This window comes from Loxodonta africana, chromosome 9 (genome assembly GCF_030014295.1).
Source record: "Loxodonta africana isolate mLoxAfr1 chromosome 9, mLoxAfr1.hap2, whole genome shotgun sequence".
Taxonomy (NCBI): domain Eukaryota; kingdom Metazoa; phylum Chordata; class Mammalia; order Proboscidea; family Elephantidae; genus Loxodonta; species Loxodonta africana.
Genome location: NC_087350.1, coordinates 24,567,719 through 24,594,426, shown reverse-complemented (window position 1 = coordinate 24,594,426; position 26,708 = coordinate 24,567,719). Strand labels below are relative to the sequence as shown.

The 26,708-nt window shown below is 39.9% G+C and overlaps 1 protein-coding gene across 6 annotated transcripts in view; it reads left to right on the top strand.

Moving 5' to 3' along the window:
• Window positions 1–26,708, top strand: part of NTRK2 (neurotrophic receptor tyrosine kinase 2) — a 444,402-nt gene that overhangs the window by 35,252 nt on the left and 382,442 nt on the right. For 5 of the 6 annotated variants that reach the window (XM_064291176.1, XM_064291175.1, XM_023544718.2 and 2 more), the window contains exons 4-8: window positions 5,661–5,729; window positions 10,973–11,127; window positions 21,563–21,699; window positions 22,217–22,349; window positions 25,065–25,370. In XM_064291176.1, the coding sequence (XP_064147246.1) occupies window positions 5,661–5,729; window positions 10,973–11,127; window positions 21,563–21,699; window positions 22,217–22,349; window positions 25,065–25,370 (800 nt within the window). The remainder of the gene's footprint in view (window positions 1–5,660; window positions 5,730–10,972; window positions 11,128–21,562; window positions 21,700–22,216; window positions 22,350–25,064; window positions 25,371–26,708) is intronic. The other variant, XM_064291179.1, reaches the window with a different exon arrangement.

The window sequence follows — 26,708 nt, the reverse complement described above, 5'->3', positions numbered from 1 at the left end:
ATTCCCATTTCGTAGACATCGAAATAGGCTGCGAAGTCCTTGAGACTTGCTCAGGTTTACAGATGGCAAATGGCAGAATTATGATTCCAGAGCTCACTCCTCGGCCATGTTCTTAGAAGAAAAGCATAAGAAATTTGTCTTGTTCAATGAGGCAATCAGCCCAGATAATTAGACAGTAGCATTTGTCCTCTTTCTTTTCTTGGGGACAGCAGTTTCCCCAACTGACTTCCATCTCCTAGAGCAGACCCCCTGGACACTATATGGAGATTTGTTGATATTGCAGAACACCTTAATTTCATAAAGCCAGTAGCATGACTTCATACTGTGCAAGTGGCATTAAAGTTGAAGTTACTTTAAAAATAAAAGTCTGAGAAATTAAGCTATGAAATATGTGGTACAAATGTGATACAACTCCGAGGGACTTTATTAGCACATTTCATTTAAATGCTTTTGGCATCCTCTCTATAATTGGTTTGCCTGCACAAATCTGATGTCTGCGTAGGCTTTGATAGCATAAACAACAGAGAAGTTGGACAGAAAAAAAAGGCGAAATGCTGTAATGCAATCACTTAAATGTAATTAATGACCTCAATGGTTAAGTTCTGGTATTTTCATTACGGCTGACCTTAGACCTAAATTACTCAACAACCACATTTTGCTGGCTGTTTTACCACACCATTTTTTTAATGTTGTGATTTGTAGAGTGGACTGTGGCTAACTGTAGTTTTATTAAGGGACTTATTATTTTTACCATACTTCTTATATTTTTTCCATTTTCCTTGTTGCATGATATTTATATGAATACTAAAGTGTATTTTTTTTATGGCAATCTATGGTAGAATAATTTTCTTTATTTCCTTTTTTTTATTGTACTTTGGATAAAGGTTTACAGAGCAAACTACTTTCTCATTAATAGTACACACATTGTTGTATGACATTGGTTAACAGCCCCATGACATGTCAACACTCTCCCTTCTCAACCCTGGGTTCCCTATTACCAGCTTTCCTGTTCCCTCCTGCCTTCCAGTCCTTGCCCCAGGGCTGGTGCACCCCTTTAGTCTTGTTTTCTTCCATGGGCCTGTTCAATCTTTGGCCGAAGGGTGAACCTCAGGAGTGACCTCATTACTGAAGTGAAAAGGTGTCCGGGGGCCATACTCTCAGGGTTTCTCCAGTCTCTGTCAAGCCAGCAAGTCTGGTCTTTCTTTTTGAGTTAGAATTTTGTTCTACATTTTTCTCCAGCTCTGTCCAGGACCCTCTATTGTGATCCCTGTCAGAGCAGTCAGTGGTGGTGGCTGGGCACCATCTAATTGTACTGGACTTGGTCTGGTGGAGGCTGTGGTAGCTGTGGTCCGTTAGTCCTTTGGACTAATCTTTCCCTTGTACGTTTAGTTTTCTTCATTCTTTATGGTAGAATAATTTTAATGGCATTCTGTGCCTAGTGGCACAGTGGTTAAGCACTTGGCTGCTAACCGAAAGGTCGATGGTTTGAATTCATCAGCCCTTTTGCAGGAGGAAGATGTGACAGGTTACTTCCATAAAGATTTACAGCCTTGGAAACCCTATGGGGCAGTTCTGCTCTGTCCTATAGGGTTCCTATGAGTCAGAATTGACTCAATGGCAACGGGTTTTATGGCTATACACAACTTACATATAGCCAAATCTTTGCCCATGTGTCCCAAAGACTTATTTCAAAATAGGAAACAAAAGAGATGGGCATGTTCTATACAGCTTCCTTAAAAGGCAAAAAGCCAATTATTGACCAAATGCAAAAAAGTGTTGATGCCTATCATACCAGAAAACCAAACCAATTACCACCACGTTGATTTCAACTCAGGGTGACCACGTGTGTGTCAGAGTAGAACTGTGCTCTGTAGGGTTTTCAGTGGCTGATTTTCAGAAGCAGATCACTACGACTTTCTTTAGCGGCCCCTCTGGGTGGACTTGAGCCTGATGTTTTTTTATAGTCATTGTTAAACAGTAAGATCAAATGGAATTAGCAAATATTCAGACAGCTGCGAAGAAGTAGTAAAATCTCACTAAGCATCACATGATGGAAAAGTCTCCTAATTACCAAAATATGAAATTAAATTAAGTAGCTTGCCTTGAAGATGGCAGGGAGAGAGGAGAGAATCAAGTCCTGTGTCTGTCTTTCATGATCTTAGTCTCGGCCTCTGATTAATAGTGAGAAAGCCAGGGAATGGCTTGGTTATCCCTGATCTCCCACATGTAAATTGTACTCTTACCTCCTATATCAACAAAGTGGAGTGCAAGGAGCTGGTAAAGAAATGTGTACGGAAGCTGTTTCTCTCTACCTTTGGGGTCTTCTGATCATCTCTCTGAGTTTCCCCAACAATATAAGGGTGTGCACAAGAACAGTCTATTTCATATCAGGTGTTAGGGAAATTCAAAATGAAACTCTCTTTCAACACTCTTATCCCCTACCAGTACCAGTTGCCTTTGAGTCCGTTCCCTCTCATGGTGACCCCATGTGTGTCAGAGTAGAGCTGCGTTTGGTGGGGTTTTCAGTGGCTGATTTCTCAGAAGTAGATGGCCAGACCTTTCTTCCGAGGTCTTCTGGGTAGACTCAAACCTCCAACCTTTTGGTTAACAGCTGAGCACATTAACTATTTGCGCTATCCAAGGACTCTGTCCATATTTAACATCTCATGGTGGGTCCCCAGAGCCCCTGTGATTGGTCACTGAATTTATTTCTTGGTGCCCAGCCCCTAAGAACCCAACTGTGAGAAAAAGCAGTTCTTGCATTTTCCAGAGACTTTGCAGAGGTGCTAATTAGCTCCTTAGCAAGGTTCTATAATCAGACAGTAAGAGGATTGTTGATTTTTTTCCTCCCTTCCTCCTTCTTGGCTGTTGGCCACAATAATAAGCATGGTTCATAAAACTCATCTTGTTCTTCGGCCCATAACCCTGCTCTGCGCTGGCTGCTGGCAGCTAAACAGAGGCAGCTGCACCCAGGGCCGGCAGTGAGTGAGCTGATGGGGGAACCTTTCAAATAAGTTTCCTTTTTCTTTGCCTCCCCTCTCCTCCTTCTTCCTGGGGAGGGAGAGCAGGCTTTTTTTCAGAAAGATGGGAAGTTCTGATGAAAATGAAAACATCTGTGCTCCAAAGACCGTGACATTGACTTCTCAATTTATTATACTCCAGTGCAAGCCGTTCTTCATTCATGTTCCAAAAGAAAGGATATATGTGGGCACATTTTACAACTTCCCAGTAGATTATTTTTTTCATGTGGGTGAGCACTTTACACGCAATGTGAACAGAGAAGACGAAAGTGTAGAAGGAAGGATGGTAGTCTTGTGTAGGTAGGGTTTTGGATGAGTGAAAAGAATTCTCAATGTGGAATTAAGCTGGGAGTGGACGTACACACTCTTGAATTATGACATGCTAAAACTGGCATTTTCTTTACCAACTGACTAGCCTTAGCTTATGCATTTGTTGTTAGTTGTCGTTGAGTCAGTTCCAGCTCAAGGCAACCCCACATACAACGATGAAATCTTACTTGGTCTTGTGCCATCTTCATGATCGATGATATGCTCAAGCTTATCGTTGCAACCACTGGGTGTTTTGAGTGCCTTACAGCTTAGGTGGCTCAATCTTCCAGTGCTATATTGGACAGTAGTCTGTTGTGATCCATAGGGTTTTCACTGGCTAATTTTCAGAATTGGATTGCCAGGCCTTTCTTCCTGGTCTTTCTTAGTCTAGAATCTTTGCTGAAACCTGTCCATCATGGATGACTCTGCTGTTATTAGAAATACTGGTGGCATAGCTTCCAGTTTCATAGCGCCACATAAGTTTGTTATACTCTTATGCACATAAGAGTATAACAAACTGGCAGACAGGTGGTCGGCTCATGCATTAACTCCTAGGTTGTAAAAATGTAGCCCCCCTCTAAAGATGACTGATCAGACATAGCAGCATACTTTATGGATGGTTTCATTGGACCGATGCAGCAGATTAGCCTCAGGTAATTGGCAGAATTGCCACCCTCAGACCCCTCTTAGCTCAGCGTTCCTTTTCCTGAGCAGGAAACACACGCTGAAACATTCATTGGCTTGTCCTTGTTTGTTGGGATCCTGGCTGTTTTAATAAAAGTTAATGTTTGTTTTACATCCATGTTACTGATTATTAAACACATGCCTACAGGCTGAAACATTGGACATTTTTTAAATAAATTCAGAGTCAACAAATTCATAGACCGAGTCAGTTGCCAGGATTATGGCTCTGAATTTCCCATCTGGAACATGTCAGTAAATTCATTTCTTTCCTTTTTTTTTTTGAATCACAAATATACCATCTTTTCATTGTCTGGAAACCCTGGTGGCGTAGTGGTTAAGAGCTACGGCTGCTAACCGAAAGGTCAGCAGTTCGAATCTACCCGGCGCTCCTTGGAAACCCAGTGGGGCAGTTCTACTTTGTCCTACAGGGTCGCTATGAGTCTGAATTGACTCGACGACAGTGGGTTTGGTTTTTTTTTTTTTTTGGTTTCATTGTCTAGTTGTTTCAAATCTGAAGATGGTATGTTACTAGAATAATTCATGATAAAAATGGACATATTCCTGGTTGTCCGATTTTTTTTTTTTTTTGCTTTCATCAGGGAATTATCCAGTTACCTAGAATTCAGCTATAAACAATCTCAGCAGAATCTATCAACCAATAAGTGCGTTCTTTCCTATACAGACATGTTAAATTCAGTCAGTATTCAGAGAATTTTATGTGCCACTTGGCTTCAAAACCTTGACAATGCTCTTTGGATATAAAGAATCTTTTCTTCTCTATTGAGTTTACAGCCTTTTACATATTTCCTATTTACTGTTTCAAAGTTCAGAGATCTCAGTGAGGCATATAACTTGGTTTTGAATCAACATACAGAAAATACACTTTTGGAGAAAATAGAGATTAAACATAGACAATATATAAAATGTGCTTGTCTTGGGTCTCTAGTGCTACTGTAACAGAAATATCACAAGTGGATGGCTTTAACAAACAGAAGTTTATTCTCTCACAGCCTAGCAGGTTAGAAGTACGAATTCAGTGTGTCAGCTCCAGGGAAGGCTCTCTATTGGCTCTGAAGGAAGATCCTTGTCATCAATCTTTCCCTCGTCGAGAAGTTTCTCAGGTGCAGGGACCCTGGGTCCAAAGGATGCACTCTGCTCCCAGTGCTACTTTCTTGGTGGTATAAGGTCCCCATATCTCTCTGATAGTTTTTCTCTTTTATATCTCAAAAGAGATTGGTTTAAGACACTATCTAATCACATAGATCTGATCACTATAACTGCCGCTAATCCGTCTCATTATATCATAGTGCTGGGATTCACAATACACAGGGAAATTGCATCAGATGACAAAATTGTAGACAATCCTACAATACTGGGAATCAGGACCTAGCCAAGTTGACAGATATTTTGGGGGAATAAAACTCAATTCATAACAGGGCTCCTCCGCAACCCCACATAAATCAGATGCTAGGTGTGGCTAGAGAAAAACAATTAAGCTGTCACTCCAAGTGAAAGAGAATATGGGATCTAAGAAAGGCATTTAAAATGATCAAACTAGATTATGTTTTTAAATATACTCTATTTGAATACTTCTATCCTGAAATGTAACATTTTAAACCCACATTTAATGTGTTTTATTCCTTACAGCAATTTCACCCGAAATAAACTGACACACTTGTCCAGGAAACATTTTCGTCACCTTGACTTGTCTGAGCTGTAAGTAATGATTTTGTGTGGCATCTGGGGGAAAATTTTCAAAGGAAAGGGTAGCTTTTTCTTTCTTTTTTAAATGAGTGATTTTGCTGACCTATTTTTAATATCAAAACTCTTGAAAAAAAAATGCTTTCTCAAGATTTGGCTCCTTTTTGTAGAAATTATTTGGTGGTTTGTTTTATTCCCTCATGAAAATATGATTCAGTAATAATGAAAATAGAAAAATATCCATATTAGTGTATCACTTGTGATGAGTTTAAATGTTTTTTTAGATGAATGATTTGCTCTCTAGTGGAAGAGAAAAGAAAAAAAAGTGGGGGGGGGGGCGTTTGTGTTCAAGTGGCTGCACATCTTATGTTGTCTGATTGGTTCCTGCTCTGTCCAGGCTTAAGTAAAGCCAGCTTACTCAAGGGGAAAATAACAATGGGAAAAACTCTTCCAGGTCTTTTGGAATACTTCTACACTGCTGGTGGGAATGTCAAATGGTACAACAACTTTGGAAATTGATTTGGCGCTTCCTTAAAACCTAGAAATAGAACTACCGTAGGATCCAGCAATCCCACTCCTCGGAATATGTCCTGGAGAAATAAGAGCCTTTACACGAACAGATATATGCACACCCATGTTCATTGCAGCACTGTTTACAATAGCAAAAAGATGGAAGCAAACAAGGTGCCCATCAATGGATGAATGGATGAATAGATGAATAAATTATGTTATATTCACACAATGGAATACTACACATCGATAAAGAATAGTGAGGAATCTGTGAAACATTTCATAACATGGAGAACCCTGGAAGGCATTATGCTGAGTGAAATTAGTCAGCTGCAAAAGGACAAATATTGTATAAGACCACTATTATAAGAACTTAAGAGATAGTTTAAACTGAGAAGAAAACACTCTTTTGTGGTTACGAGAGGAGGGAGGGTTGGTAGATAAGAGCTACTTTAGGTGAAGGGAAAGACAACACACAATACAGGGGAGGTCAGCACAATTGGACTAAACCAAAAGCAAAGATTTCCTGAATAAACTGAATGCTTCGAAGGCCAGTGTAGCAAGGGCAGGGGTTTGGGGACCATGATTTCAGGGGACATCTAAATCAATTGGCATAATAAAATCTATTAAGAAAACATTTTGCATCCCACTTTGAAGAGTGGCGTCTGGGGTCTTAAATGCTGGCAAGCAACCATCTAAGATGCATCAATTGGTCTCAACCCACCTGGATCAAAGGAGAATGAAGAACACCAAGGACACAAGGTAATTACAAGCCCGAGAGACAGAAAAGGGCACATGAACCAGAGACTTACATCATCCTGAGACCAGAAGAACTAGATGGTGCCGGCTATAACCGATGACTGCCCTGACAGGAAACACAACAGAGAACCCCTGAGGGAGCAGGAGAGCAGTGAGATGCAGACCCCAAATTCTCATAAAAAGACCAGACTTAATGGTCTGACTGAGACTAGAAGGACCCCAGTGGTGATGGCCCCCAGACCTTCTGTTGCCCCAGGACGGGAACCATTCCTGAAGCCAACTCTTCAGACATGGATTGGACTGGACAATGGGTTGGAGAGGGATACTGGTGAGGAGTGAGCTTCTTGGATCAGGTGGACACTTGAGACTATGTTGGCATCTCCTCTCTGGAGGGGAGATGAGAGGGTAGAGGGGGTTAGAAGCTGCAAAATGGATACAACAAGAGAGAGTGGAGGGAGGGAGTGGGCTGTCTCATTAGGGGGAAAGTAATTGGGAGTGTGTAGCACGGTGTATATAAGTTTTTGTGTGAGAGACTGACTTTATTTGTAAACTTTCACTTAAAGCACAATAAAAATTCCAAAAAAAAAAAAACTCAAGAGAAATTGGTTCAAAACATTAAAAAAAACAAAAACAAAAAAAACTCTTCCAGGTTTTGTCCACTAACTGCAGTGCCAGCTTGTACATCGTGGTTGTTAGGTAAAAGGACAACTGCCATCCAGTCGATTCTGACTCATGGGTACCTTATGTATAACGAAACAAGATGTTGCCCAGTCCTGGTCATCCTCATGACCCCAGGCATGCTCAAATCCATTGTTGTGGCTTTGTGCCAATCCGTCTCACCAAGGGCTTCAGACGCCCTCACTGGCCCTTTACATCACCAAACATGATGTCCTCCTCCAGTGAGACATCCCTCCTGGTGTGTCCAAAGCAAGAAATTTGGACAGTGTTTTGTTGTGATCCATACAGTATTCACTGGCTAATTTTCAGGAGTAGATTCCTTCTCCCTACCCAACTGTCTTTGTGAGGTTTTCTTCTAACCTGCCTCTGTGTCCAATATTTATGCTTATGTCCTAATTTTCTCTGCTGTAAAATGATAGGATAAATACTGAAATGTATTGATGACTCACAGCCACCATTTTCTAGTGTGCTCAATTCTTTGTGTCATCATCATGAAGCAAGGATGATCTGTTATCATTCCCAAATGAACCCTGAAGCAGAGGGTCTGTGATGGTGGAGGTGGACCCAGATGGACATGGTCTTTGAATATTAGGCAGTGGCTTTTGCTTAAACTGCATGTCGCCTGAATTGACTTGGAGCGTGTTTTTACGAAAGTCCATCCTTTTTCACAAACAGTTGTCCAAATTAGAAGATGCCATTAGTGGAGAGGCAATGATCAGTTAATAGGTAGCAGTGGGGATAACATGGCAAAAGTCTTAGCATTTGGCAGTTATTTGGAATGAACTGAATTCAGAACTTTGGTGAAACATTGGTGTTTCTAACACAGGCAACCCCATATGTGTCAGAGTAGAACTGTGCTCTATAGGGTTTTCCATGCCTGATTTTTCAGATGTAGATTGCCAGGCTTTTCTTCTGAGGTGCCTCTGGGGAACTTGAACCCCCAATCTTTGGGTAGCAACCAAGAGCATCAACTGTTTGCACCACCCAAGGTCTCTGAAGCTCTCACTAGTGAAGTGGTACATGAGTTTGCTGTACTACACTTCTGGTTGAAAGATCCCTTCGTTTCTTAATCCCTTCTCTTGAATCAACTATTAAAGGGACAAAACCAAACCAAACCAAACCCATTGCCATCAATCTGATTCTGACTCATGGCGAGTAGAGTAGAACTGCCCCACAGGGTTTCTGAGGAGCAGCTGGTGGATTCGAACTGCTGACCTTCTGGTTAGCAGCTGAGTTCTTAATCACTGTGCCACCCGGGCTCCTTGGATCTGAATCAATTATACTTCTTTTAAAAGAGACTCTTTCTTACGTGCTCAGAAAGCAAGGAAACATCTTGAATTAGTGGAATTAAACTGGTTGCGCGTCTCTTCTGCAGCATATACGGAATATCTAGTAGTACTAAGTACTGTTTCGGTGTTGGAGAGATGCTTGGAGGTGATCAGACTGACACACATTGAACTGGTCTGCCATGATTGCATTTTCCTCAAAGAAACTCCTGGAAAAGTCTCCAGGGATCCCTGCGATTCTTAGAACCCGACCAGAAAACCACAGGAGTAAATGATGCTGTGAAGCCCAGGTCCAGTCCTCACGGAAATCTTAAGTATTGTGGTTAGTGCCAGACAGAGCCTATGTAAAGATTTTAAATGGCCTCATTTAAAGGCTCATTACCATGAATAGAGTTCATGTTAAATAGGCCACTGAGTATTATAAATAAGCATTTAAAGATTTTTTTTTTCCTTGTGGTTTGTATTTTCCCCTTGACTCCTTCCTCTTTCACCAATCTCAGGGCGTCCAGGCAGCTCTGCTGAGATCTGAGCAGCAGCTTTCTCTTTCAGACCCTTCCAGGACGGGTTAAGCAGCACGATGGAAAGAGAGCTCAGTTGCCGCTGCTCGCAGAAACCCTGAGCCTGTTGTGTATGAAAGGTGTCTAATAGCTGCCTCCCAGGTTCTCGCTCCAACATTGGCTTCAACTTTCTTCTGTCAATGAAACTGAACTATGGTTGCCTAATGCAGAAGGATGGGAGTGCCCAACTTTGGCCCCTATGCTTTATTATTAGATTGTATTTACAATTGCATTTCTAATTATGATGAGGTTGTTCTGCCCCCGCTGAAGTTTGAGCTTATTAAATGATAACAGTTGGTCAGAAATAAGTATGTTGTTGTTGTAGTTAGCTGCCCTCGAGTTGTTTCTGACTCATAGTGACCCTACATACAACAGAATGAAACACTGCCTGGTCCTGTGCCTTCCTCACAATGGTGAGGATGTTTGAGCCCTTTGTTGCAGCCCCTGTATCAGTCCATCTTGTTGAGGGTCTTCTTTTTTGCTGACCATCTACTTTACCAAGCATGAGGTCCTTCTCCAGGGACTGGTCCCTCCTGATAACATATCTAAAGTACGTGAGATGAAGTCTTACCATCCGTGCTTTTAAGGAGCGTTCTGGCTATACTACTTGCAGGACATGTTTGTTTGTTCTTCTGGCAGTCCATGGTATACTCAATATTTTTCACCAGCACCATAATTCAAAGGCATCAATTCTTCTTTGGCCTTCCTTATTCGTTGCCCAGTTTTTGAGTGCATGTGAGGTGACTGAAAATACCATGGCTTGGGTGAGGTACATCTTAGTCCTCAAAGTGACATCTTTGCCTTTTAACACTTTAAAGAGGTCTTTTGTAGCAGATTTGCCCAGTGCAATGCACCTATTAGAGTTCCTGAAAACTTATCTTTGGCATCTTCACCAATACCTTACCAATTATATAATCACGAACAATTTGTTATGGTGCCTTATTTTTCCCTTTCTTATGAGACATCTTTTTGTATCCTGGAGGCCCTGGGTGGCGCAAAGTGTTAAGCACTTGGCTGCTAACAGAAAGATTGCCAGTTAGAATCCGTCCGGAGACACCTTGGAAGAAAGGCCTGCAATCTACTACTAAAAAATCAAACACTGAGAACTGTGAGGAGCACAGTTCTCCTGTGACACACATGTGGTCGCCATGGGTTGAAATTGCCTGGATGGCAACTGTTTTTTTTTTAATCCTATATTACAGCTATTTGTGTTCCTGTCTTGTTTTGAATATTATTCTATAAATTCTTACATAATTTTGCATCCTTTAGCCTGTGTTTGCACATAAGAGAAACTCAGTAAGTATTGGATAAATGAATGAATAATAAGTACTGTCATACTATGAAAGTGGGTGTGACTTCCAAGGGTTACTGTCTTGAAAGACTTCATAACATTGTAGTGTTTCATAAACACGAGTGTGGTTGAAATGAAGAAAAGATACTGATTGAGTTTCATTTTTGTTCCCTGTAGAATTCTGGTGGGCAATCCATTTACATGCTCCTGTGACATTATGTGGATCAAGACTCTCCAGGAGACTAAATCCAGTCCAGAAACTCAGGATTTGTACTGTTTAAATGAAAACAGCAAATATATTCCCCTGGCAAACCTGCAGATCCCTAATTGTGGTAATTTACTTTTAAATCAATGAGTTCTGGTTGCTATTAATTATTTTAGTCACTGTGGTGTGGTAGAGAATGTGGGAAAGTCACCACCATCCAGATTTTATGTAGTATACTGTAACTCTGCAGCGAATAAGGCAACATGTGTGTGCAATGTAGAGAAATCAGCTGGGAACAACTTTACCAAATATTCTTTGCTACTAGAATATCGGTTCTCAGTGGATGATTTTAAAGTGCATAGAGAAAAAAGGGCACTGTTGACTATTTTGCTTGTTTATTGGTTCATCCATCCAACCAAAAAGTATTTGCTAAGTGCAGTACTTCACTGGCCACATATACACTTGGTTGGCACTCAGGCCATGCAGAGGGAAGGATCCCTGGGTGATAAAAGTGTCCAGGTAGCAGAAGCAAAAACAACTCAATCTAGCACATCCCTTTACAATTACCTTACAGCCTGATGACTGTGTCCTCTGATGGGGGCCCTAAGGCAGCCCTTCCTGATGCTGTTCCCATGTCTGGACTTAACTGGTGTCCCCCACTCCTTTTCCTCAGCATTTCACCTCCAGAGTTTAAATGGATCCCATATGACAAAATCACAGCTCTATGTGAGGGCCAGTGTATTTACAAGGCAGGAAAATCAGAGTGTCCTGGTTTGGATTTTTCTATTACAGGCTTCTGTGACACACCTTTACAATACCCTTGTGTACATATTATTCCTCCCTTGAAATTTTAATTAGTTAATTAACCAGTTAACCAGTTCACAAACAATTATGCTTGCTTTTCTGGCCTAGTGAGAAAGCCCTGAAAAACGCTGGTTCCTGTCTCCAAGGAACTTATATATTAACCATAAACATTCCACTCTTTGTTTTCAAAAGGCTCTATTGTTTGAGGTCAATTTTTATTTAAGAAAAATATAGCTGCTGCTTAGTCTTAATGAAGAATGTAATAAAAGTAAGCTAAGTGTTTGATTCTTACTCTGAATAGGTAATATACCCCACCCTAAGTGTTGTTAGGAAACCCTGGTGGCGTAGTGGTAAGGGCCATGGCTGGTACCCAAAAAGTCGGCACTTCGAATCCACCAGGCACTCCTTGGAAACTTTATGGGACAGTTCTACTCTGTCCTATATAGGGTTGCTATGAGTCAGAATCTACTCAATGGCAATGGGTTTTTTGGGGGGGCGGGGGTTTAAGTGTTGTTAATAGACCATTGTGATTGGGTAGGGGATGGTTGGAAGCGAACTGGTCCTAGTTTTTCCTAATAAATTTGTCAGTTTTAAATATTTTTTTCTATTTCTTATAAATTATGAATTGCATCTCTGAGAGCGAGTGGTTGATCAATTAGGAAAGAATGGTTACACATGCAAGCACTCACAATTAATTTCAATATAAGTGATGATTTTCAAAGGGTAACATATAAAATGGAGCCCTGGTGGAGCAGTGGTGAAGAGCTTGGCAGCTAACCAAAAAGTTGGCAGTTCCAATCCACCAGCCACTCCTTGGGAACCCTATGGGACAGTTCTCTTCTGTCCTATAGGGTCACTGTGAGTCAGAACTGTCTCGATGGCACAGAACAACAACAACAAAATATAAAACAGTGTGCTAGTAAGTGAACAGATTGAATTTTCTATCATTTTAGTGTTCTTAAACTGTTTTGTTTTTTCCTCACTAGTTTTTCTTTTCTTTCAAAGTATTTAAAGTTGCATATTGATGGACATTTAGTTTATTTCCCATTTTTCTTTACCTCAAAAAAGTTTCAATTAGCCTTCTTATACTTGCATTTTGTACAAATGTACATGTGCAAAGGCATCTCAAGAGTACGTAGTAGGAAGCGGAATTTTTGGTTTATAAGATTTGCATATTAAAAAATGGCCATAGCAATTTATAGCCACAATAGCAAAGGTATACCATGATGTTAGCAAACTTCTTATTTTTTGTTTCTCTTAAAAAAGGTATGTCATTACTTTTTGGTTTGCATTTTCCTTAAACTGTTGAATACCTTCTTGTATGTTTATTGAAGATTTGTGTTTATTCTTCAGTGAATTGTCTACTTAGATCTTTCACCCATTTTTCTATTGGGTGTTACCTTTTTTCCCATGGATAGTGTTCTTTGTTTTATTTTTCCTTAATTGTTTGAAAGTTATATTTCTTTTTAAAAAATATATAATTACAAAATATTTACCATACATATTTAGACATATATTTTCTATAAGCATCTAGAGATAACCCATAAGTATCTCCACCACCCCCAATAAGACAAGGAAAGATTCCTTCAGTTCCTTCTCTCATCTCTCAGATTGTTATCATCTGGGGTTTTACTATTAGATAGTTAATTTTTTTTTAAGATTCGTTATTTCTTTGTATATCATTGACTCTTGAATCCTGTGACTGCCTCCTGGATTGGTTCTTCTTTTTTCTGGGGTATAGCTTCTAATATTTCTTTCAGAGAAATTAAAAAAAAAAAAAAGTCTCCAAGTCATTGACTGGTGAGAAAAGCCTGTATTTTTTCTTCTCATTGGAATTGGCAGAGTATAAAATCCTAGACTCAAAATAGGTTCCTCTTAGAACTTTGAGGAAATTCTACCACATTCTTCTCGCATCCAGTGCTGTGGACGAGAAGCCTGATGGCAGTCTGATGCTTGCCTCTTGCTGGGATATCTATGCTTTTATTTTATTTTATTCCCTCTAGATGCTTATCAATGTTGTTTTTAAATTTCACCACAGTGTAACTAGGGGTGTGTGTGTGTGTGAGTGTGTATTTATTTATATATATGTTTTTAATTTTTGTTGTTATCTCAGAATATTCATTCTCCTTGGCAAGCAGTGTGCCCTTTCAGTATGAGGGTTCATGCTTCAATGCTGAAAAGTTTTTATTTGCTTTGTGCCTTTTTCCCGTTTATTCTCTCATTCAAGAATTCTCATTAGATGGACGTTTACACTTCTAACTCTTCCCGCTAGTCCTCCAAACTTTCCTTTAATACCTTTTTTCTGTCCTCTTGTGCTACATTGTGGCAGAGTTGGTTTACTCAGGAATTTGCTCTTTGGCTATCCACTCCAGCTATTGATGTTTTTCCTTCCAATAATCAAGTTTTAATTTACAGCCTCTAGCGATTCATTTGTTTTTATGACTGAAATGCCCTTTTCCATATTAAGCTTCACCATATCTCTAGGGTGTCACCAGTACTCTAGAATGGCTGTTCTTCTTCCATAAAGTTACCGCTCTTACTGCCTCTACTTGGAGGGAGCTGCAGTTGTTGGATGCTGTGCTCACCGTGGGAAGGTAGGGGCAGGGACATGGAAAGGTTGTTCCTCTTGCTGTTTTGACTCTTTTTGTTAACCAGGTACCCTGTGGCATGATCTAGGTGGGGTCCTACCCATTCTGCAGTCCACCCCTGCAATTCTGGGCCAGCCTGCAGACTCTGTTTTGTGAACACATACTTGTGTGTTTGTTTTCGACTCTGTTGTGTTTTTTAGGAGCACTGGTGGCAAAGTGGTTAAGAGCTTGGCTGCTGCTAATCACAAGGTCTGCAGTTTAAATCCATCAGCCACCCCTTGGAAACCCTATGGGGCAGCTCTACTCTGTCCTACAGGGTTGCTATGAGTTGGAGTCAACTTGATGGCAGCGGGATTGGTTTTGGTGTTTCTTTAATCGCATACCCTTGTTTTCTCTTGCTTAGGGTTCCTTACAGTTTCTTTATCCACCAACAGTATGCCTTCTCATTTTCCAAAGCAATTCTGGATTTAAAAAAATATTTTATATCATTTCTAGAGATTTGGGATGACAGGCAGAGGCTTCAGTTTAGGTCTTCATGATGGCTTCCCAACTTTTTTTTTTTAAAGAGAAGTTAGACAAATTGAGTAGTAAATTATGCTAGTGTGTTGTGTTTAAATTTTATTCTATGAAATCCCATGTTAAAGACATCAGATACTAACATACAGCGTCTTCTAGTTAGATGTCTTATTTAAAGAATGGATTCAAGGTTATTGACTTTTCTTTTAGATCTAACCCTTTGTAAATTTTTAAAATGTATCTGTTGTATTTAATTGAGTCACATATTCCTTGAGTTCATCTTATTTCCAGTCTTTCTTTTTTTTGGTAGAAACTTTTTAGCTAAATAATTCTGAATGGGCTGAGTATGGTCTTACATGTTTCATCAGTTTACCCACGATTGCAGTCATTGGATTTAGTTCGCAACTTATATTTTCATTCCAGTAAAAAAAGAGCTAGTGAATTTTTATTCCTTTTTAAGGTGGGTTTTCTTTAAAAGCTTTGCCTTTTGTGCAGTTGTTGTTGTTGTGTGCCGTGGAGTTGATTCCAACTTGTATCAACCCTATATGACAGCGTAGAATTGCCCCGTAGAGTTTCCTAGGAAGCAGATTGTTAGGTCTCTTCTTCTGTGGAGCTTCTGGTGAGTTAGAACCGCTGACCTTTCAGTTAGCAGCCAGCACTTAATCATTGTGCCAGCAGGGTTCCTTTTTAGTGCAGTAAACTCTCATTTGCAGTAGGTATGTTCTGTAGAGTCACCTCAGACACTGAATTAGCGAATATTGAGCAACTAGGGGAGATACAGATTAGGTTCTCGTAAGCCTCTGGTCACAACATTTTTGTCAATCGATCAATACATAACCTTTTATTCATGTGTGTTTCTGCCTAATGACACCTTATTTAGTATATATTGTCAATTCAATAACATTGAACTCATGGCCAACAGCACTATAACTCACGGTCAGAATCGACTCAACGCCAGTGGGTTTGGTTTGGGTTTGGGTTTTGGTAACACATGCGTTTTCTCTGTAAGGCACGTCGTAGCCTTCTTGTACTTAGGACAGCATTTCAGCGCTATGCTTGGGGGCCATTTTGAACAGTGAAATCACCAAAAGAAGCACAAAAATGGAACAAACGTGGCACTAAATATACTGTGAAAAGGACACTTGTTTTAGTATGAGAGCTGAAACAAGAAAGCAGAGCATTGCCTTGTTCGTTTTCAGCTGGGAAGGTGCATGTCAGGCCACTCAAATTTTTTGCCACTCCGCACATGTCTATCAATGACTGCAAAAGCACATGAATGTTGATTTGGGGGTTACAAATAAATTTTAGTGAGTAGGTGAATTCACAGATATGGAATCCATGAATAATGAGGATCAACTGTATTTCCTCATTCAGGTATTATACGAAGAATAAGTTCTTTACATTTCGTATGCAAATACGCATCCTCTTGGTGCCTAATATACCCCTCGAACTACTGTATTAGCAGTTGATGAACGTTTGCTGAATTGATCAATTAATGAATGCGTCAACCAAATTATATTAATGATCAGATTGAACCAGGTTTTAAATGTAGTGGTGCAGGTATTTCAATTAAGCAAAAACGACTTAAATATTTGTACTAGTCTAACCAAATCATTCCACGTTCTAGCATTTTGCAACTCCCTTTGCAATTTCTGTCATCATTGCATTTTGTGAGCATCTTGTTTCTCCTTTTACCTTCTGGGATTATGCAAGTGTGGTAGAAGGGACTGGGAAGTTTAACTGTGCCATTTCCAGACAGAATGCCTCACAATATTTTTTTAACAATCACTCCTGCTGTGAATTCCTATAAATTTTTTCAAGCCGTGAAACATGTTGTGGTCTGTTTTTCCACAAAAACCAAACTCATTACCATGGAGTTGATTTTGACTCATAGCGACCCTACAGGACAGGATAGAACAGTTCCATAGGGTTTCCAAGGAGTGGCTGGTGGATTCGAACTGCTGACCTCTCGGTTAGCAGATGAGCTCTTAACCACTGCGCCACCAGGCCTGCAACCTTAGAAAAACTTTATTTAAATTTCCAGGTAACAAAACATACTCATAGCAGATTTCCACATTAATTGGACTGATGTGGTGCTATGAACACTGGTTCTGAAGACTGGAACAGAATCACCCACGTGAAGATAAAGAAAGGTTACTTTGCCAGGTTGTGCTGATTTATCATTCCATGTAAAAATGTCCCTGCTACTTTTTTAGTGTTTTTTTAATGAAATTGTTTATCACATAGTGTTTAAAAAATTTTGCACTCAAATCCTATAGATTTGATAGAACTTCAGCAGTTCATCTTGCAGTATAAGCCTTTCAGTCATTTCTCTTGGCTGAATGGGATTATTAAAGAACAATGTACTTTATATTTTAATTTTTTCATACTGAATTATGCTTTAAATCTCAACTGGAAGAGGGCTTCTTCAGGAAGTATTAATAGTGGACGAAATGCCCTGTTCTAAGTAGACCTGACAGATATGTTTAAGAAAGGCAGCACTCCTCTGGGCCACATCAAAACCATCCCTCACGGCATTTTACTTGTAGCTAGTTACCACACAGACTGGTAGTCCCACAGCGCATACGAGGTGGTAATTTAGTTTTGGTTGAAGCACCGTGTAATCACTGTATAAAAGCCTTAATGGTCCATGGACTGAAATCAGACCTGTCTTTGGTTTCCTTATTATTTATAGCAACAATTTCAATCTTCCGCTTTTCTAACCTTTGAACTTGTAGTGTAGCGTATCAGTTATCAGGCGCACAGGAGGGCACCTTGAGTTTCTTGAGTTGATTTTAATGATTTGTTTTTACCATTTGCTTTTGGTTTCAACCATGGTTTGTAGTACACACGTCTGTTTAGCGAATCCATACATACCCCTTCTCTTGTTTATTTTAAACCAGGGAAACAGACTGATACCAATTCTACTTTGTTGGCATTCACAGAAAATTAAAAGGAAATGTCATATGAATTCTCTGTGAAAGATTGGTATAAAGCATTATTTTCTTAGTCTGTTATCTGTATCAATTTTAGTTTTCCTGAAAAAGTTATGCAAAGCCTGCTTTAATAACTGCTTTTCTTTAATTTTATTAGAGATCAGGTTTTATCTACTAATATGAGTCAAGACACAGTTTTGCTTTTCTTTATCTTTTTGCAATGCCACATGGAGTCAGTTTTTCTAATCTGCTAGCTGCTGTTTAGATTTCTATGTTTAGGAGTTACATGGCTGCTGTCATTGGCATGACATGGTTTATATGAGCTTAGAAGCACAATTTCCAATTTGAACTTGGAAAGCTATTTTGCTAGTTTTCTGTCATTTTTGCAACCAGGTGTAAAGTAGCTACTTCTAAATAGGTCAGGCTCCTTCTGGCTTCATTCCTGGTTGCGGGATATATCTCTTTAGGAGATAAAGACTTGGGAGGATATGCCAAAAAGATAGAAGAGTAGAGGGGAAGGTTGTGGACTTTTAATGATCTGTTGAAAGAGAATGAATGGCTAGGTCAGGTATTTGTTTGTTCTAAGCTCTTTATGCGTGCACAAATAGAAGTGAAAGAGAGGAGACAGAGAGCAGACAAAGTCATAATTTCCTGGAACAATTTTGTACACAGGGGAAGATGGCCCAACATGAAGTGAAAACAAACAAACAAACAAAACCCAAACCCATTTCTGTCGAGTTGATTCTGACTTACAGTGACCTCATGTGCTATAGAGTAGAACTGCTCCATAGGGTTTTCTTGGCTGTAACCTTCATGGAAGCAGATCACCAGGCCTTTCTTCCACTGTGCCGTTTGGTGGGTTTGAACCGCCAACCTTTATGTTAGTAGTTGAGCCCAAATTACGCCACCCAGGGAGCTTAAGATGAAGTGAACAGGGCTCAAAATTAGTGAAGCCAGATAAAAAAAGAACACAATTCAGACTTACTGATGAATATTCAAATATGAAACCCAAACATGACCGACCTAATGTGTCACAAAGCTGAGTTAATAGTACAAAATGATGAGCAGTTACTTTTTCCCAATACTTAGAAAGTGAGGAAAGGAGCCAGTCTACATGGTCAGTTCTTGAGGAGTGTACTCTAATGGATGGGGGCAGAGGCCTCCAACAAAGATTACCAATAAATGTATTGGTTAAGGCTATGGGCAGATAGATATGAGTCAGGGGCAGCCCCCACTTACTAGCTGTTTAGTTGTGATACTTGATAAACTTTAATTTCTTCATCTGGAAATTAGAATACTAATGACACCTACTTCCTAGGATTGTTAGGCTGACTAAGAAGATAATATATGGGAATGATTTAAGATGGGGTGAACACATATTAAGTACTCAATCAATAGTAGCTATCAGTGTTGCTACTATCATCACTATGAATATTTAGCTTTAAATATATTTTATATCTGAACTAAAATATGTGTATATCTTATATTTTGGCAAATTAAATGAAAATAACAAAGCGGTAACAAGACATGAGAACTCAAAGAAATGGTCCTGTGCTTAAGTAATCTTGGGAAATGTCAGCTCAGTGGTGGTTAAATGTGTTCTTTACTTCAGGACTTCTCAGAGCTTTTAACATGGCAATGCGAATTGTGAATGCCCAAGAGTTACAGCATTTATTATAGATTTTTTTTATCTTGGATCTTTTTTTTTTTTTTGTCCCTAACATTTCAAGGAATTAGAGCTCCACAGAACACAGTTTGGGGAAAGTTAGGACTAGATAACTGCTTATGCCCCTGTCAAGTTGAAGAATAACAGTCGTAGAAACAAGAGCTTAGTGAGCAATTGCCCAACACCTGTGCCCTAAACCACTGGGACTGAAAGTGTGGTCTGTAGAACAGCAGCGTCAGCACCTCTTGGGAGTTGTTAAAAATGCAGACTCTCAGGCCCTGCCCCTCCCACCCCCCAAAAACCCAAACCTGTTGCTGTTGAGTTGATTCCAACTCATAGCGACCCTGTAGGACAGAGTAGAGCTGCCCTATAGGGTTTCTAAGGAGTGGCTGGTGGATTCCAACTGCCGACCTCTTGGTTAATGGCCGAACGCTTAACCACTGTGCCACCAAGGCTCCTTATCAACAAGGTCTCCTGGTGATTCACATGTACGTTTGGGAAGCCCTGGTCTGAAGACTTCAGTGTTTTCACTGGATGATTGGCAGTTTTCTGCTGAGGTCTACAAGATAATATGCCTTTCCTGAACAAATCCAAGACAAGAGATGCTGACAAGGAGGTGTCCGTCTGTCTGGGAAGTTGATCATCTCTTACCTCCAGTGTGGTTTCCCAGAGTGCAAAGGAAGACAGCTACGGTGCTTAGAGTAGGAACCTGTTACGGCAGTGCTAGAATCTCTCAGAAGTATCACTGGGGCATTTTCTCTGATTTGAAATCTTATTAAGCCAGGAAGTAGTGCCTGGCAAATGGTTTATCCTGCCTTGGCTATTCATGCTTCCCAATTCATTTTTATTGTGCTAATTAAACCTCAAGTGATATTTCAAGTACAGATTGTTTTTTCCATTATTGAATCTTTGGCTAGCATATTAATGCTGTAGAATTAATGTGAGTCAGATGCTTACTCATTTGTGGAAGACTTTACATTTAAAGGATCTAGACTTGGCCAATTTTTCAAAGATTCCTTTGGAAATTGCTATGACAGGGTGATACAATTTCACTATAAATAAAGGCGACTCATTCTTCTCTCATAAATAGACACGTAATTATTTTTTAAATGGACCAGTTCCTAGATCATGGGTATGCCATGGTGTTTATGGGCTGTGCTAAAATAGATATGTGCAACCTGAGGAGGTACAATAGTGTAGTGGTGAAGACCCTAAGCTTTGGGTTCAAATCCCAGGTCTATATATATGGAGGCAACTTAAGAAGATGTATTGGACTTCTCCAAAACTCATATTCTTCTTTAATTAAATGAGAACAAAATACTTAGATTTAAGATTGGTTGTATGGATTAAATAAAATAATAACTTAAAGCACTAGGCAAGCCTATCTGGTCTTGTCAATTCCCAGTAAATGGTCATATTGTTGTTGTTAGCTACTGCCGAGTCAACTCTGGTGGTAGACCTTGTATACAATAGAACGAAACGTTTTCTCATCCTGCACCATCGTCATGATAACTGGCATGTTTGAGTCCATCGTTGAGGCTAATGTGCCAATCCACCTCACTGAGGGTCTCCCTCACCCTTGTTAGCCCTCTGCTTCACCAAACACGATGATATGTTCTTGATTATAAAAAAGTGGAGTGGGGAGGGAGGAGGAAATAAATAAGGTAAGAAGTCAACCCACAGAGATAGTGCCTATTTGTGTGCCCAAAACTGGAATAGAAGTTGTAGAACAGAAAACAAGGTAGAAGACAGAATTCTGTAAAATAGTGTTTTTTTTTTTTTTTTTTTTTCATGAAAGGGTTATTCTGCAATAATGATTTCAAGAAATGTGTGAAATTTGTTTTTAGATCTTATTACCAAAGATTTTTGGCTCACATTAACTCTGTAAAACTTGTCAACCTGGAGCTTTTTCATTTCAACGTAAATCATCCTTAGAAAGGAAATAATGATTGATTTTAAAACCTGACACCATTAAGTTTTCAATTTACTGCTGTTATTTTGATGCTGCGTTTAACTATTTGCACGTCTCCATTTATGTTTCTTGATCCACAGGTTTGCCATCGGCAAATTTGGCTGCACCTAACCTTACTGTGGAGGAGGGAAAGTCTATCACGCTATCTTGCAGCGTGGCAGGTGATCCAGTTCCTAATATGTATTGGGATGTCGGTAATCTGGTTTCCAAACATCTGGTAAGGCTTGAGTTTGGCTCCGTGTTAAAAGAGAGACAATAAGGGTGTACCAGAACTGGAGATTGTATTGAACCTAGTTGACGATCATTTGGTATTTATCAGGGCACATATAGAAATTGAAGATGAGTTTTTGATTTGCATTTATTCTCTGTGTATTCTTATAAACAAAGACGGATGCAAGTTTGCGTCTTAGTATGTGCCGCCCAGAGATTGAGGAGTCTCTGTATCCTTAGGGATTTCTTTGTGATGTCATGAGCCAGGTGAGTGACTGTAGCTGGGGTCTTTTCCCTTGGAAGAAGGTGCATAGGAATTCAAAGATTCAGTCGACCTTAGCCATTAAGGAGGTGAAACCCAAAGAAATAGAGTAACTTCTGATTCTGAGCCCAGTTCAGGCAGGGACGCTTTTCTGATTTTATGTATACATAGATCTTTTTTTCTCTAGTTAGAAGAAGCCCCTGATCTTGTCACTTTGGGATCAATCCTAATAGCTTATTTTTGTCTGTTAATTCATTTGTAGAATGAAACAAGCCACACACAGGGCTCCTTAAGGATAACTAACATTTCATCCGATGACAGTGGAAAGCAGATCTCTTGTGTGGCAGAAAATATTGTAGGAGAAGATCAAGATTCTGTCAACCTCACTGTGCATTGTACGTAATCGACTGGCATGTGTTTTTAATAGCAAATGATCGCAGACAAACCCCCATCTGGCGTTGGGCACGCTGGGTGCTGCTTACCTTTGTTTAAAAAAAAAAGTATCTGCAGTGTTTCGTTGCACACTTAACTAAGAAATATTTATCAGCTTCTTTCACTCGGTCTATTTCCGCTTAACCTCTCTTGCTCACATATTGCCTTTTTCTTTGAAGCTTCTTTTTCCACCTTAAGCTTGTCCTCTGTCTTTTTCTGATAGAACACATTTTGAACTGACTGTTCTCATTTTGTTAATACATTTTCATTTAAATCCCGATTCAACCCATTTCTAAAAAGTTTTTGCTCTATATAAGCCATGTGAAGCTTGAATGTTGTGAAACCTGAAGACTCTCTTGGCTGTTCACAAACACCTGATTACACTGTTGAAGTGATAAAACCTCATTAGTTTAGCATCAAGCTTCTATGGGTAGGTAGAAGTTCCGCTTAAGTGAACGCAAATTATTTTGGATCACCTGCAGAAAATTTTATTACTATTATTATTTTTAATCTCTCTGTACATTGAAGCAAAGGTATAAAATATGAATGCTTTGGAATTAAGCATATGTGCATTGCTCTCCAGTCCTATAAATAATGCATCCTATGTATTAAAATCCCAGATTGTTGCATTTTGTGTGAACTCGTGCTCAGTAAAAATCACATATGCTCTTCACGCCATTGCGAATTCTGAACTGGCGTGGTATAAATTAATGAGGTTTCTCTCTGTTCGGATTAGGAGTTGGATGAGAAAAATGTGAGTGTGTATGTGTACAAGTGTGTCTATAAATTATACATGTGTAGACATATGATCATAGCCGGTGTCAAGGTACTGGCTAGCATAACTCATAGCAGATACTCACTGTGTGATTGTTGAAGTGAACGACTAAAATCACCAACCACAATCCTTTGTTGCTCTCTACATCACCACTTTGCCCAGTGAGTATTGAACTCTTCAATTCTGATCATACTGACATACCCGGAAGCCTGAAGTCAATGCTATCCCCAAACATACACAACCAACTTCCAACTTTATGTCCTTAGAGCCCTACCTCACCAAAAGCTTGGGACCTTTTCAGCATGGTGGTAGGAACAAGTGGGCTCTGGGTGCAGGGGTCTGGCTGGGCTGGTGGGAGGAAGGTAAGTGTGGTCTTTATCCTACCGTGGTCTTTGTCATGGCTGGTTTGTACCCAGACCTACAAGTATGTGTATCTACACATGGATTTTATTTTGTGTCATGGGTAATGGCACTAGTTTTTTTTTTTTTTCATGGGTATAGAGCCCCCGCAATTGTGCTTTACTGATTACTGGAAATCTTTCTGTAGCTGATGAAAGTGAATTAGGCTCTTTTATCAGCTTTGCCTCTTCTTTGGTAATATTCTGGGAGGATTTACCCGAGCACTGTCAGATTACCCACTTTCTAATAAGGACATTCAAACTTGAGTTTATTCTCAGTTTAGGTTAATATCTATGTGGTTGCGATGGTCTCAGGCATGGACCTTTATCTATCAAGGTTTAGATAAAGAGTAGAGGGAATACATGATAAGGAATATTAACAACTGAGATAACCACTGCAGGGACCCCACTCAGAAGTGTGTGCATGTTACTAGGCTACCACGGCTTAAATGTTTTCCCCCTTGTGTGATGAATATATCAGATAAAGAAACCGAAGTCCAGTGAGGCAGTGAGTGAGAGGCATCAGGAGACCTGGGTTCTTAGTACCAGGTCTGCCCACTCAGTAACCCTGACCAAGTCACTCAACTTCACTGTGCTTTGATTTCTTCATCTGACAAATCGATGCTATCAGACCTTGAAGGTCTTTTCCAGTTCTTGGTTCTATAATTATCCAAGTAAGACTACATTAAAATGAACAACCATTAGGGATTTTAAATACCTTCACTCAGGTTAAGTACTCTGTTTAAATATGCAACTTGATAATGTTGGTTTCCCCAAAGCATAAAATATTTTATGCTTAAAGTTGAAATAATCTCTAGTTTGTCCAGGTTTCGATAGGACCCCAGACACTTAAAGGATCAAAACATTGACCTTTTGCGTCTAGAATCCTAGCACAAATGGACCTTACTAGAATGAAATGTCATGCTTTTAAAGAGCATTTACTATTGACAATCATTGAAAAATAACAAATTATCATGCCTTATCACAATCAGCATCAGTAGCAACATGTCTTGCATTGACCAGTTCTAGAAAGGTTATATCGGGGGTTTAGGCAAGGTTTTCAAAGTCGTTTTTGCTGTTATTAGTAGCATTTTTTTTTTTTTTACTACAAAATACTGTCCCTAATTGTTTTGGTGATGAGTCCACATAATATCAAGGTGTATACATCAGCAACCAAAGTCAACTTCAACAGACCCTTCTCACTGTCAGAAATCTCTTGGATCTTCGTGAAGTTGGTTCTCACTTATACTGAATAGATTTGAAAAATGACTGTGACACGTGGGTCTGAAGTTGAGCAGGGAAAGAGTCACCCTGAAATTCTCTTTAGGGAGTTAGATCAACCTAGATGATGATGCAAAATATTGCTGGACTCCAGAGTTGCTGGCCATGTGCTTTCTTAAACCAATCACTGGTTGAGTAAAATCCCCTATTGATGACACAGAACTCTGGAGATGGGGAGAATTCTGAGCTTTCTGATGCTATTAACTCTCTCTTTTTCAATTTAGTTGCACCAACTATCACATTTCTCGAATCTCCAACCTCAGACCACCACTGGTGCATTCCATTCACTGTGAAAGGCAACCCCAAACCAACGCTTCAGTGGTTCTATAATGGGGCAATATTGAATGAGTCCAAATACATCTGTACTAAAATACATGTTACCAATCACACGGAATACCACGGCTGCCTCCAGCTGGATAATCCTACCCACATGAACAATGGGGACTACACTCTAATTGCCAAGAATGAGTATGGGAAGGATGAAAAACAGATTTCTGCTCACTTCATGGGCTGGCCTGGCATCGATGATGGTGAGTACTTGATGCTCTTGCATCTAGAGAGAATATAGGGTGTATCAGTTGACTGTCGACAAAGTAATGTGCGTAATAAACCATCCCCAAACCCAGGGGCTTAAAACACCTGATTTATTCTTGTTCAGGGGTCTGCAGGTCAGGAGGGGTGGTTTTGTTCCACATGCATTTATTCTGGGGTGCAGGCTGAAGAAGAATGGCTAGACAGGAGATCTGCTTCTTCTGGAGAATGCAGAGTGAAAGAGAGCAAGTGGAAACACACAGACTCTAGAGGGCTTAGGCTCAGGACTGGCAAACTGTTTCTTTTGTCGATATTCCATTGGCCAAAGCAAGTCATACGGCCAAAGCCAAGTCCAGGGAGAGTGGCTTCTACTGTTCCCAAGTAGGTGATGGAGGAGTGAATATTTTTTGATCAATAATCTCACTCAGATTATTAGAGTATTAATGCATTTGGGTAGTTTATGAGAGAAAAATGAAGATGATGATGGCATCTCAAGTGTTTAATGATATTTTGTACCTGCAAGGGCAAAATCCATGCAAAACCATGAGCAGATGAATGGTGTTTGGTTGGTCCATGAAACACTACGTTTTATTTTCTAGTCCCTTATCCATCTGGAATGCAGACTCCTGCTTTCTCATCCCTGAATAAGAAGTCAGTATCCTGGAATGTTTTGCTTACTTGGGTTGACTGAGTTGAGTTGTCCTTTTATTAGATCCTTAACTGATTTTTCAGGAGTAGTAGTAGTTCCCACCTGACCAATGGTTTGGATTGGGAAGAGGATGGCTCGTTTCAAGGGACCACTCTGTGGGCAACAGGGGAATTTCAACTTGAGTCCCAGGAATAGCAGGAACAACTCTCTTGCCTTCAACTGCTTGAGACACTGCTGTGCAGTGGAGCATTCTTACCCGCTCAATCATGTTGCCATGACACTTGCTGCCATAGTGGAGGCCGAGGCTTGTGTTTGGCTGTTGGGACCTGTACATGAATGGAAATCCTCAGCATAATAGCTCTGCGTTAGTCAAAGTCACACAAGGTTTGCTTGGCAGAGGGAAGGCAAAATAGAAACGCAGTGGCCCATGAGGCAGCAGCTGTCTGGGCAGTTTATACCCAGGGCAACACTATGGACAAATATAATACCTGCAAAGCCACTTCGTCAAACAGGTAAATGAGAATGCAGTAATTCTCATTACATAAATAATTCTTCTATTACCCTGGTATTTATTAAACAGCTTTTTAAAAGCACAAGCTTCCTTAGCGTGTTCAAAGTGTGATTTAAATTATGTAATTTGATTTAGAAACAGCCATTCAGGAGCACATAAAGTAAGCTATGTTTGGGT